Here is a 14,533-nt window from a genome sequence, read left to right as displayed (position 1 = left end):
ATACCTGCTTAAAATAATTTATGAAACATTGTCCATCCTTAACCACTTGTTGAATAAAAAGATCCCGATGTATAGTCAAAACATGGCCGCAGTTGGTTAAAAGAAATCCCCCATTTGACATGTATAAAAGTAAACGTAAGTAAAATATAAAACTTGTATAATCTTGTATGGACTCACCAAAAAACTTATTTACTGAAATTTCACTGTATTTTCTAAGCATAATTTTATGCTACTAGGCCCATCGGTGTATTAATGCAAAGGCATAATATGGTCTCAGTTTGTTAAAGAAGTCCACCTTTCGGCCCCCAAACGAGTTGGCCTTGTGTGCCTTCCACAAAACGCATATTTATTTTAATATTTCAACATCTGCTAAACATAACTTTGTGAGACTATGCTGATCCGTTTAAAAATGAAATCATGATGAATAGGCAAAATTTGGTCAAAATTGGTTCAACGAAAATCCCATATTGATGCCCCCCAAACGAATATGCCTTATGTGGGCCATACAAAAAGCACATTTCCTTTAATATTTCTTTATATTTAATAACTGCTGAAAATAATTTTAAGAAAGTACGGCCATTTGTTTATAAACGAGATCGTGATGTCTTGCAAAATTTGGTCAAAATTGGTACAAAGAAAATTAATTTTTGTGTGAGGCCCACAGAAAGCATATTTCCTTAAATACCTCGGTACGTGCTAAACATAATTTCATGAAACTTAGCAGCCTGTTTAATAATGCAATTCTGATACCGGCAAAATTTGATAAAAGTTGGTTCAATAAAAACGCAATATTGGGGCTTACAAATATATATAGTCTTGTGTGAGGCTCACAAAAAGCATATTCCTTTACATTTCTCGCTACGTGCTAAGCATATTTTTTCGAGACACTGCTGATCTAGTTAAAAATGTGGTCGGAACGGACGACAAAATTTGGTAAAAATAGTTTCATCGAAAACCCAATATTGGGCCTCTACGTGTATAGCCTTGTGTAGGGTTCACAGAAAGCATATTTCCGTACGTATCTCACTACATTCTAAATATAATTTTATAAAAGTATGGTTATTTGTTTATAAACGAGATCTTGATGTAGAGGCAGCATTTGGTTAAAATCGGTTCAATTAAAATCTAACTAATTCAATAATTTCGTGGTCCTCTTGACCAATTAATACATTACAATTAATTAAGGTTTTTAGTTGAGATGAAAAAAGTTAATGGCACGAGCGGGATTCGAACCCACGATCTTCGGCAAGATACGCCGCTGCTCTACCACTTGAGCTATCGTGACCTCGATCCACTCCGACATCAACTTCCTATCTCAACCCCACCTTATGAGTTTTCCCTCCTTTTTGCCATTTTTCAAACTCATAAAACTCAAGTGGTAGAACATCGGCGTATCTAGCCGAAGATCGAGGGTTCGAATCCCGCTCGTGCCATTAACTTTTTTTCATCTCAACTAAAAACCTTAATTAATTTCAAAATCTAACATTGGAATCTTCAAACGTTTACAATCGTGTGTGAGGCCCACGGAAGCATATTTCCAGAGCATATTATTTTTTTAATATATGTTATACCTCGCTAGATGCGTTGTTGTTGCAAAATTTGGACACAATTAGCTAAAATAAACCCACTGTTGGGGCCCAAATATATGTAAAATTGTAGGAGGCTTACCAAACACACATTTCTTTTTTTTATATTATTATGTCCACTACCTGGTGAATATAATTTTATGAAACTTTTCCCGACTGCTCAAAGGTGAAATCCCGATGAAAAGGGAAAATTTGGGATCAATGTTAGACCACATATTGATATATTACAAAAATGATATCAAAAGTGGGTTACTATCTGTTTTTAAAGTGATTTACTCTTGCAGAATCTGTTCTTTCTATTATATCTCTGGATAGCTTTTAATTTGTCTGTGCTTTTTGTATGGTCGTGGTATTAATGTGCTATTATTTGTCAAAGCAGAGATGGCGTGGAATCATCATTCTATATTCATGTCAACAGACAGAGATTCATAGTCGCTGTTTGTAATAATTGATTTATTGCAGTGCGATAATGTCTTGACAGTATTCATACCCATGTTTTGGCATTTCGGATTTATCGTAATAGTTTTAAAAAAAACGCGCACTTCGCGTTTAGATTTTACGCGCGTCCCGGCTTAGCTTGCGGCTTTAAAGACCCGCGGCCCCCCTTTTGGATCTCGAGTCGCACCGACACGAAAACGCCGCATTGCCGTCCCCCCGGTGATTCCGAGGTGAGCCCAGTTTAAACGACCCTACATAAATTCGACGGACACCTGGAAGCCGGTAATCTGCATAGCCCACAATCCCGTCTGCATCCGGGGTAAAACAACACCGGGTTCATTTTCACATTTCTTCCTCTTATGTTTCATCTTCTACCTGGCTCGTTTCATTGTACCCTGTATGAATTTCTGAGTAATCTCTTCTGAATTGCTAATAGGGAAATTATGTGAGAGGTGAGTTAGTTTCAAGTTTCTACGCTTATTTTACTATTACTAGATCCAATGTTCAAAACAATTTGCCTTTATTCGGACCAACGGGAGATTGTTATGTTTTTAAATAAAACCTTATCGTTTTCTATAAATAAAAGAGAGAATTGTTGCAAAGAGTACCCCAGTTCTAGTATTGCAGTTCTATTATTAAACATCAGCCTGTATTATTACGGTATTATTACGGCATTATTATAGCACCACTCACAATCAGCACTACTGCACTACTGGGTCCATATTAAGCTTTCTTGACAAACCCACATTTAATTTTAAATTTCTGGCAAAAGATTGAAGATTTCTCTTCGGAAATCTAATAGTTATAAACAGACTGCTTTTCACAAGATGCAATGCAAAAATTGAATTTCGAAATAGAATAATTTTTTAAAAACACTAATGTAACAACAAAATGCCAGAAACGAATGCTGCATGAATGTTTTGTATATATCTATCATTCACTTACAAGTGTATGCATTAATGTGCATATCTGCTTTTCAAAATATTGTTTTCTCGATAAAACTATCCATATTAAATTTTAAATTTCTGGCAAAAGTTGATGATTTCTATTCAGAAATCTCGTTGTTATAAACAGACTGCTTTTCATTTTAATTTCAAAATAGTCTGGAACAATAAGTTAACAGCAAAACGTCAGAACCGAATACGTCATGAATGTTTGTACATATCTATGCATTGATTTATATGTGTATGTATTAATTATATATGCGTATCAGTGTTGCAACATTTGCGTGTGTTTTATGTATCCTTTTTCCTTCGTTTTGTTCATCTTTCAAAAGGAAGATTAACTGATTTTCAATAGATTCGAAAATCCAGTGTTTCAGTATTATTGCAGTTTTTTGTCATTAAATGTTTTATATTTTACCTTTTCTAATGTCAAAGCTTCTAGAACAAACAGAACGGAACATATCAAAGGTTAAAGTTTATTAATGCATGGCATTCCCTAAATACTATATTTTTTAATAATGTGTCTCCATGTTTACTTCGGACTTAATCGTAATTAATTGATCAATTTATTTTATTGCAGTATAGATTTATTATACGACTTGTCTTTGATGATTTTTTTACCATTCTTCTATAAAATACTTTTACCATTTGATTTTTTTTATTTACTTGGCTGTATCGTTTTTGGATGAATCGTAAAAACAAGTCTACTATTTCTACTTTTCATATATTTTATTGCACCATTGATTTATTATATACCACTTGTTTTTGATGATTTTTTACTATTCTTCTATAAAATACTTTTACCATTTGATTTTTTTTTATTTACTTGGCTGTATCGTTTTTTGGATGGATCGTAAAAACAAGTCTATTATTTCTACTTTTCGTATATTTTATTGTACCATTGATTTATTATATACCACTTGTTTTTGATGATTTTTACTCTTCTTCTATAAAATATTTTTACCATTTGAATTTTTTTTATTTACTTGGCTGTTTCGTTTTTTGGATGAATCGTAAAAAAAGTTTTTTTTCTACTTTTCATATATTTTATTGCGCCATTGATTTATTATATACCACTTGTTTTTAATGATTTTTTTACTATTCTTCTGTAAAATACTTTTACCATTTGAATTTTTTTTATTTACTTGGCTGTTTCGTTTTTTGGATGAATCGTAAAAACAAGTCTATTATTTCAACTTTTCATACATTTACCATTTAAATTGGATTTTTTTTCTTTTATGATGTTCGATTGGATCAACTGTTTTATCGAGGGGTCGTAAGAAAAATGTGTTTATGTTATGTGTGTATGTTCAACAGAAACATCGTCACTATTTTACCGTTCAAATATTTCCTATCTTTCATAATGAAAACAACCGTATTGCTTTTTACAAGGGATAGTAAACTTGTCAATTATTTATACATACTATTATTATTTCTAATATTTTCTGTCTTTGATGTTTTTTGTTTAACTGTATTATTTTATCGAGGGATCGAAAGAAAAATTTGATTATTATTTCTACAGAAACAAATTCATATTTTTTAACTTTCGTGTTGTTACACGACAATTGCTTAATCCAATAGATGTGCATTGCCAATTATTTCTACAGAAACATGTGCATACTTTTACCATTTCTGACTTTTTATATCTAATGAAGATTTTCCCATAGCTGCATTCCTTGTTGAGGATTCGTAAGGATTCGTATTTTTATTTTACAAATACTTTTTCAAACTTTTAGAATTTTTTTATTTTTTCTTGCTTTAATTATTTTTGTTTAGCTGCATTGCTTATTTGTGGGATCGTAAGGAGAATTTGTTTATTTTTTCAATAAACTCTGCTTCACACTTTTCCTAATTTTTTTCTTTCTTTGATGATTTTCACCTGGGCGTATTGCTTTTGCGAGGGATCGATAAAAGTTATACATTATTTGTAAAGTCTATATATGTTTATCATTCCTATTTTTTCTGATTTTAAAACCCCCCTCACAGACATCTTAAAAACAATTGTTCTGTTATTTTTACAGGCACTTCTTCATACTTTTACCATTTTAACTTTTTCTGATTCTTATGATTTTGATCTGCAATGTTGCTTTGTCAAGGGATATTTAAAAAAGGCTATTGTTTCAACAAAAACCTTTTTCTACTTTAACTATTTCTAATTTTTTCTTTCTTTGGAGATTTTGCAGCTGCATTGTGTTTTTGGTGGATCTTAAGAAGAATTTGTTTATTATGTATATAGATACTTTTATCCTTTAAAACGCAGTATTACTTTCTAGGAGGATCTTAAAAAAGATTCTGTCATTTCTATAGACAGTCATACTTTTACTGCACCATATTTTTTGCTGTCTTTGGTGATTTTTATATGGCACTATTCCTTTTTTGAGGGAATGTAAGAAGAATTTATCTATGTATTATCTGTACAGAAATATAAAAACTTTATTGATTAAGTCCACAGGCACTTCTTCACAGTTTTACACATTTTTTGCTGACTTTGATGATTTTTACCTTGCAGTCTTATTTTTTGGGAGGATGTTAAAAAAGATTCTACAATTTCTACAGACAGTAATACTTTTACTGCTCCTCATTTTTTGCTGACTTTGATGATTTTTACCCTGCAGTCTTATTTTTTGGGAGGATGTTAAAAAAGATTCTACAATTTCTACAGACAGTAATACTTTTACTGATCCACATTTTTTGCTGACATTGATGATTTTTACTCTGCAGTCTTATTTTTTGGGAGGATGTTAAAAAAGATTCTACAATTTCTACAGACAGTTATACTTTTACTGCTCCACATTTTTTACTTCTTTGATGATTTTTACCTGGCCATATGCTGTTTTCATGCGATCGCAAGGACGACTGTACATTATTTCTACATAAACGTTTACATACTTTAGTATACTTCGTAACACAATGCCAAATCGTTTAAACTACTCCTCCCTTTGACGCTTCTGCACCCTTGGAGAAGAAATTACAAGAGTGAATTTAAAATCATGTGTTACCGAATCCGTATTTAATTGCTGTCTTTCACTTTCCCTTATTCAAAACCTGTTCGAAAATTGGCCATTACAGCTCCGTTGCGCAACTAGCCCAAAAAGAAATCCCGTTTTGATCTGTCCGTCTGAGTTTAACATTCCAACATGTATTTTGCACTGCGAAACCTGTAATTATATTTTGGGCAAACAATTGTTTTGGCAGAAAGTTGTTTGAATTTAAAATTGAAAAACATTGATTAAATAAAAAACAGTCTTCAATATATAGTTTACTACTTTCCGTGCCTCCGGGTATAGAAAATTGCTAAGAAGTGCATTGCGGTTTCTTCTACCCTTTCGCATGCGGATTGCAAAGCCAATAACATGCTATGATCACGATGCCCTAAATGGATGGCATTACCCTGAAGTTTGATCGAAAAGCTGTTTATTCAAAGATCTAACGATAAATTTGATTTACATTCGAGCAAATTCAGTTTGACTTTTCAACCTTTTCTATCAGTGCACAGCAAAGTTATTGATTATAAATCTGACGGGGAACGTTGATGTGTCATTGCCAAGAGGTCAACGCAAGGTGCAATTTAGCCTCTCCTTTTTTTATTCATTGTTTTTCTTTTTTTAAATGTTACCCCTGGGGGTTTTGAAAATATGTTAATTTTTTATTAAATATTCAATTAAACCTTTTACGAATAGATTTGCACAACATGGTAGTCATGTCACATTTAAAAAAGTACCGTTTTAAGTTTAGTACATTTATGCAATTTGATGATTGGAAAAGGACCATTACACAAAGGAAAAGAGTCTAATCTTAAAGTGAAATTTAGAAAAAGGGACTTTTCCCAAAGATTCAGCTTTTATGTTAAAAACTTTGGAGTTCCAGTTTTTGGATGGGGTCAACGAAAGGTCTCGTATCTCGATGATGGGGTGGAAAAATTTGTGGTACTTAAAAAACTTCGTCCACCATGTTGGCATTGACACCATATTCACATAACGGCTCCGATTGCCGGGGTCTTGTTGATTTTGCTCGGAAAGCCTGGTTTTACAGTTTGGTACAGTATGGTTTTTACCGCGGTAGCCGAGTGGTTAGCATGAGAGACTCTCACGCCGCGGTCNGTATGGGAAATTATTTTGATTAAAGAACATTGCTTTAAAGTAACTAGTTTCTTTTTTTTTGTTTAATACCAAAATCCTGCATTATTTTCCGGACAACCCAATAACTTCCTTTTACTCTCCAGACATCACACACTCACCCCATTGATCCAAAATCATATTTTTTATTACATCTGTTACTTAATAAAAGTTATAATATATGAACCTTAAATCCAAGGGTTTAACCTGGAAAAAACTACAATATATAACCCAGGATAATCAAGAATTAAAAAATGGAAAAGGACATCTTACAACAGTTTCTGATGATGTGTGTAAATTCCCGGAACGCCAAAAATTGAATGGAAAAATGGATCAAAAATTTTAAAAAAAAACCAACATATAAATAAAATTGACAATAAGTCTTTAAAAAAATTCTTGTTACATAATAAAAATTATAAACAAATTTTAATGCTATTTTAAGAGTTCTTTATGAAAAGCTGAAAAGCGCATTTTTTCTGTTATTCCTTCTTTTATTACACATCAACAATCGTATTATTAATTCATGTCCTTCGCTATTTCCCCCCTGTATATAATAATTGAAATGAAATTATAATTAATTTTTTTTTTCAAATAAAAACACGGATGCCCGCTATTCTTGAATTTGCCTTCGGGACGTGAAGGCCGTACGGTCCAGCCAAGTTCCGGCATTACTGTAAAATGACATTGGCTTTTATTGTTCGAATAAAAACAAACAAAACATTAGTATTCAGTTTTAATTAATTTATAAATATTTACACAGTGATGTAAGATGAAATATGTATGAAATTGTATGCGAGATTTGTATACGTTTTGCCCGTATGGTAAATGACCAACATGGAAAAATGGTAATTAAATATAAAAAGGAAAATCTTATTGGTAAATCGAGAAAGTGGAATTTCCCACTGCACACTGTTTCTCACGCTTGTTTTATAACTCGCATAAAAATCCGCTTTGGCTAATTAACGTTTAATTATTTTAAACCTCTTTTTCGCGAGTTATTTTCCACCTTTACTGAAATTGTTCAAGATTGATTGTATAACATGTATGCAAAAGATCAACAGAGTAAATAAGATTAGATGGTTGTTGTTGACGTTTTGAGCACACCGTCCTCCGATTGTAAGTGGTCAGGACGACTTTTATTAGCTCGAGAGAAAAGAACCTTTCTAATTTCTAACTGAAAGTGAACAAAAAAAAATTGACTGGACAAGATTGTTGACTATAGAAATCGAGGATGACAAAATTCGAATCGGACGCACGGGTGATGAATAATTAATGCAAGCCTTCAGGCTCAACAATTTAAAGGCAAATGAGGGCTCAATAATTACAATCTACTCTAGTCTTGGAATAAGAACAAAAACACTATGGGATAATGCAGGATGCAAAACGGAGAAACTGCTTCAAGAACGTCGAAAGACATTTGAAGCTTTCAAGGTTAATTGTGGGTTTGACACAAAAAAAGGAATGCTTTACTAGAGGTCCTTGTATGAAATGGAAAAACCTTTGGGTGTTGGTTGTCATCAAGTTGAAATGCCTTAAGATCGTTAGGCTATATGAGATTAGATTTTGTAACTACTTATTTATAAATCATATAAGTCTGGGGATTTTCGTGAGAAGGGCCGGTTTTATGGGTGGAGCCGATGGTCGAAGCCCGTGGACTGATGTTAATGAGCCGGCTGATGATGCAGAGGGAGTCGGTAGACTGGGTTGCGAGCGAAGGACAGTAGCAGGTAACTCGTCGGCTGTTGAGAGTGCGAGAGATGATGCTGCGAGTACCCTTGTTGTAGCTAGAGATAACGGCTTGCTTAATTATTGAAAGTTTAACCGTCCTCATCGTCTGAAAAATGAGACCATTGTTCAAGTATTGGTAACACCTAGTGGATAACTTGTTCACTTCACATAGCTCCCCCAATGATTGAGCCAAGCAGCAGGCTAATGATGAAGAATGGCTTATTTTGTGCAGCGCTTTCCTAGCAGTCACTAAAAATTCTCAGGAGCATTATCACGTATGATGCAGAGGGAGTCGGTACACTGGGGAGCGAGCGAAAGGACTCGTGCTACAGGCAGCCACGTCGTCTGTTGACAATGCGAGTACCCTTGTTGTAGTTAGTGGTGACGGTTTGCTCCATTAGAGTTGATACCTCGTCGACGAGTCTGGAATACAAGGATGAGGTTATTTTCAGAGCTGCTGCAAGCTAGAAGACGAAATCATTGTTGAGGCACGGTAACACTTAGAGGATAATTTGTTAATTCAGGTGGTCACCAGAGTTATAACACACATGGGTCTTAATTTATCATACAGGTCCCAAAACACTTCCCCCTGTGGAAAAAGTATTAACAGAATCTGACAGTAAGTATGTTTGGGGTTCATCAGTTTGTTTTCAGAATCTTCATCGTGTTGGCTGACCATCGAGTCAGTCCTTCCTTTGATTTCTTTCCTTAGAGGTTTGTCTGTTTCTACTGATTAGCGTTGCTTCCTCACTATCTTCTAAGGTGTTCTTTGATAGTTTGGAACGTTCTAGGAAAATGGTTCCTTTCCTATGAACCCTTTTTCTTACTTATTGAAGTTTTCCTCTATGCCATCCAGTAGGCTCTGTTTTACATTTAGTCAGGCAATTCAGTACCATGTTTTGGGCATATTCAAAGTCAATTATTGGCTCTCTGACATAGTGTAGTAACTTCTGTGGCTTACTAAAGTTTTCACCAGATGCACTAATTCGACAATAATTTAAACCAGACTCGTCGACAAATTCTCATTCACGGGAGCATGCAGCCATCAGATGCCACAATCAACAGGGTCCTCAGAACAGTTCGCACTCGTCGCTTACTTGACTCACGTCAGTTCGATGCCCTACATTTCCTACTCAGCATACTCAGTTTTTGGGGTACGAGTCTACCCAGGCATTTAACCCCTCGGGTCTTGATCGCCCGCCTATATACATATATATACTTAGACTCCGTTACTATCATCTCAAAAATGGTCAGTGAAGGTATCCAAAATCTTCAAAACATGGGGGACACAGAACAACTTTATCTTGGGTGTCAGGAAGCGAAGTATGGGTAATGAAAAAGCAAATTGGGAAAAAACTAGGGAAGAAACAGTCTTCATAAATCTGTGATAATTTTATTTGGCAAATTAAATTTTGCACCCTTCAAATGAAGTTTCTGAAATGAATCCTGCCTGAATCCTTCCAGTTTGTGTTCCAGAAGTGCTAAATTTACGAAATTTCACCGTCATAGAGGATTTTTACTTCTAAGTCTGTGACGTTGTTTTTAAATATTGCTAATCATTTGAACAAAGTGTTGATATGTACAGTCATAAACATTAAAGTCTGTGCGTGTTGTATTGAATTTTTTTGTGCGCATGTAGTGTGTTTTTCATGGTTAATTTTTACCACAAAAAATATATTTCCAAAATATAACATTTAATATTTGCACCATCCATCTTTTTATCATACATTCTTTATCGTCCGTTGTGGAGAGGTGGACAGTAATCCGATCACGTTATAAAATAAAAGAATGAGCCACGAGACGGCTCCGAGCAGATTTCAGACACGCAATTCGGTCGTTCTCCCGTAATGGCCCAGATTTCCAGTAAACGTTCAACATAGATATTAAGCACGGGGGACCTTTATCTCTCCTTTTACCGCTGGAATTTATCCGTCGCCCTTGACGCCTCCACCAAACAACAATCATAAAAACGACTATGTAAAACGGCGTAACTTCTTTTAATTACGTCGATATAATTAAAAAAACACAAAAACATTAACGGATTCAGAGAGGCAACTATGTTTTTGCAGAAACCAACAGTGATTTCTCTTAACAAAATGGCGATATAATTCAGCATGTCTTCACTTTTGAAAAAGTACTGATCTAACAAAAATTGGTTATATCAATTTCTTAGTCGATTTTTTTTTCTCTTTGAGGCTGCAAACTCTTAAGGTTTTCATAAAACGTCTGTAATTTAGGCTTGTCAGCCCCACCTAACCCTCATCACAGGAGTAGCTTGGATGTTTTTAGTTTACTCCCTTTGTCGAAACCATCCTCCAAGGGACAGAAGCCCTCTTGGATCGTCTGTTTCGCTTTGAGCAGTTATAACTCATACCTACGATTTTACAAACTAGTTGAAGTTGTGGTTTTTCTTTTTCCTATTCAATAAAAAGTTAGCTTTTTTGCCACAAAACACAGCTAACTTGTCAAAGCCCATCTTACAACTGGTTGTATATATGTATATATAACTGGATAATTCGGTGGGCACTAAATCATAGAACTGCAACTGAAAATTGCATAGACCTAAGTGAAAAGACAAAAATGGCTAAACACACTGAAAGACAAATCAAAATGTAAAAAAAAAAATTCTGTTTTTAGTATTAAAAGTATTGACCACTTTTTCACTTACGAACACTGGATGAAGGTATGGTCTTGAAGAAGAAAGCAAATATAGTTGCTACTGGCAAGCTTTCAACCTATTTTAAGGTCATCATCAGGGCAAAACAACCCTCTACAGATTGACATATTTAAGTTTTTACAGATGATCTCAAATTTCCTTGAAGACCGACTCATTTCCAAGGACTGTAACAAACTGTTTATAGTCAAGGAAATTTGAGATCGTCTGAATAAATTTAAATAATTCAATCTGTAGACATATTTAAGGTTTTTGTCCTGATGACGACCTTAAAATAGGTCGAAAGCTTGGCTGTAGAAACTAAATTTGCTTTCTTCTTCAAAGCCATACCTTGATCCAGTGTTCATAAAAAAATATAAACAACAGTAATGGTGAAAATCGTCTATTAAATTTGATGGCTTTAAAATAACAGCTGAAACATTTTAATATTATCTATATTTGCTAATCTACTTGCACTAAGAAGTTCTGCGCCTACATATTATGAGGATAAAAAAAAACAAAAAAAAACCAGACTTTTACAAAAAAGGAACTGAAGTTAAAAGTAGATAGATATATAGAAAAATAAAGACATATTGACACATAGACTTGTGCCAAATATATTTAAAATGCATATTCATGAAGGATCTGCTCATACAAATGAAATAATAAATTTATGTTATTTTTTTCTAGGGAAGAAAGACTTGATTAGGCCAAAGTGTCATTTGCCGTCCATAACTCCGTCCGTTTTGCCTGATGGAGGAAAAGTTTGATTTGCCACCAATCTCAAAAATATGAGGTAAGGGACAGTCGAACTGATTTTTGTTGATCTGACATAAAAATGAAACTGATTTCAGATATATACAGCTGCGGGAAAACAGCTCTGCTGGGAAGAATAAAAAACTGACAGCGTCCCTCGTCGGAGTAATAGTCACATTGTGCCTTATATCGTTCATATACAGCCAGAGTTTCGTAACCACATTGCCCACATCTTCGTTCGCCCCGATAAGAAGAACCATTCAGGTAAATAAACAAATTCTTTGTATTGATCAACGAATTAAATATAAGTATATTTGACTTTTCAGAGTCTCTCGCCAATCAGCGAAGTCACTGATCGTACCAATGTCTCAGCTGACATTGAGCAAGTCTTGGAAGAACAGAGAGCGGAAATAGAAAAGGAACTGAAAGATTATAAATTTCCTAATAGGAAATATAACATCAGTGCAAAGTTAGTATATACTGCAGTTTTTATTGTGTGAGTATATTTTGCAATGAAATTTTTCGTTTGTCTAGACCTCTTGACAATTTGGTCCCAGAGAAAGGAGGCAAGCCTGTTAGAAGCATCATCATAGCGACATGGAGGTCTGGCTCCACATTTCTAGGTGATATTCTGAACAGCGTACCCGGTAACTTTTACCATTATGAGCCTCTTCTTGACCATGGGATCGTCCAGGTCAGGGGACCTCCGTTATCCACCAAATCGCTCACTTACATCCGCAAACTTTTAAACTGCAATTATACAGGAATGAGTAAGTTTGTTTGTATTTATGAATGGCGTGAAATTAAAACGTTTTCTGTTTTAGACTCGTATTTGGAGTTTGGAGTGGATCATGTGTACCTTTTCTCACATAATGTCAGGTTGTGGAACAAATGTGCAACATACCCCCACATATGTTTTCACGCTCCGTTCCTCAACAAATACTGCTCACTGTTTCCGTTCCAGTCAATGAAACTAGTCAGGCTAAGGCTGAACCTAATTGAGGAACTGCTTCAAGATCCAAAGTATGATTTGATTTATAAGCAATTTTATTTGTTTATTTTTATTTTTCACATTTTAGCCTTGGCATACGGGTGCTTTTAGTAGTAAGGGATCCTCGAGGAACTATGCAGTCAAGAAAACATAGGGATTGGTGCCCAGGCTTTCCTGATTGTTCTGATCCGGCTCTGGTCTGCGCCGACATGGTGTCAGACTATTCAGCCGCTGTTAGGTTCAAAAAGAAATACCCTAATACATTTCGGTAAGGATTCGTTTCAATTGAAGTGATTAATTTTATTTTATATTAAAGAGAGTAAATTTTCCAGGGTTTTGCGATATGAAGACTTTTCCATCAACCCTTATAAAGGGACAGAACAGCTTTTCAAGTTCTTCGGGCTAGAGTTCACCCATCATGTGAAAAAGTACCTCGACACGCATACAAAAATCAATGCCGGGGGAGTATCAAGCACTTACAGGAACTCGTCCTACGCTCCTTTCCACTGGAGGACCGATCTCGACCATAAGGAAGTCCTGAAAATACAGAAAAGCTGCAAGACGGCCATGTCCATATGGGGATATGTCAAGGCGAATAATATTTCACACCAGAGGAAATTCAATCCGATCCTGCCGAATTTCGATTTGAAATTTATTCCTTGAGATTCAAGATGGGAGACTAAATTCTTATAATTGTTTTGTCCCCTTGTGATATTATGAGTAGGATTTAAATCAATGGAGGGATCAAAATGCAACAATATTGAAATATTCCAAGCAGGAGAAATTTTCTTTTAGATCGTCGTTGATCTACTGTTGACCAGAGATTTGACTTTATACATTTGCTCGTTGAGAACATACTTATTTGGCTGACAGAAAAAAATAAACAGTAAAGATAGTTGGTTTACAATGTATTTTTAGAACCATCTGCAGTCTTAAGCTTTTTTAGTATATTATTAAAACGAGTATAATGATTGTATTAGACAAAATAAAAAGAACAAAACTTTTGAGATTAGACAAAATTGATTTGATGCAGTGAAAAATCCAAAGCTCGACATCCAAGAATATTTGGCCTTTATTCATATTTTAAAATACTGTGATCATTAAATTTGCCATAAATATCAAGAAAAGATGCCATTTTTTTAACTATACCCTACAGAAAGGAAAAATTTGTGCCTGTCAACAAGTATTACAGCCAGGGCAGATTCATAAAGCGTAATGACAATAAGTTTGCAACGCTACTACGATTTTTAGCCGTAGGACCTACAGCAATAAACATTGAAAAAATTATTTGCTCATAAATTCGTCTTTAAAATAATTGTCGC

The 14,533-nt window shown here is 34.5% G+C and overlaps 1 protein-coding gene across 1 annotated transcript in view; it reads left to right on the top strand.

The window, feature by feature from the left end:
* Positions 1-14,333, top strand: part of LOC106666364 (carbohydrate sulfotransferase 4-like) — a 38,018-nt gene extending 23,685 nt beyond the window's left edge. The window contains exons 2-8 of the mRNA XM_014393524.2: positions 12,155-12,260; positions 12,319-12,484; positions 12,547-12,689; positions 12,755-12,990; positions 13,045-13,243; positions 13,300-13,479; positions 13,544-14,333. Coding sequence (XP_014249010.1) covers positions 12,256-12,260; positions 12,319-12,484; positions 12,547-12,689; positions 12,755-12,990; positions 13,045-13,243; positions 13,300-13,479; positions 13,544-13,874 — 1,260 coding nt within the window. The 5' untranslated portion in view covers positions 12,155-12,255 and the 3' untranslated portion in view covers positions 13,875-14,333. The remainder of the gene's footprint in view (positions 1-12,154; positions 12,261-12,318; positions 12,485-12,546; positions 12,690-12,754; positions 12,991-13,044; positions 13,244-13,299; positions 13,480-13,543) is intronic.
* Positions 14,334-14,533: the final 200 nt, after the last annotated feature.

This window comes from Cimex lectularius, unplaced genomic scaffold (genome assembly GCF_000648675.2).
Source record: "Cimex lectularius strain Harlan isolate CLEC.00 unplaced genomic scaffold, Clec_2.1 scaffold236, whole genome shotgun sequence".
Lineage (NCBI taxonomy): Eukaryota > Metazoa > Arthropoda > Insecta > Hemiptera > Cimicidae > Cimex > Cimex lectularius.
This window is presented reverse-complemented; position numbering and strand designations above follow the sequence as displayed.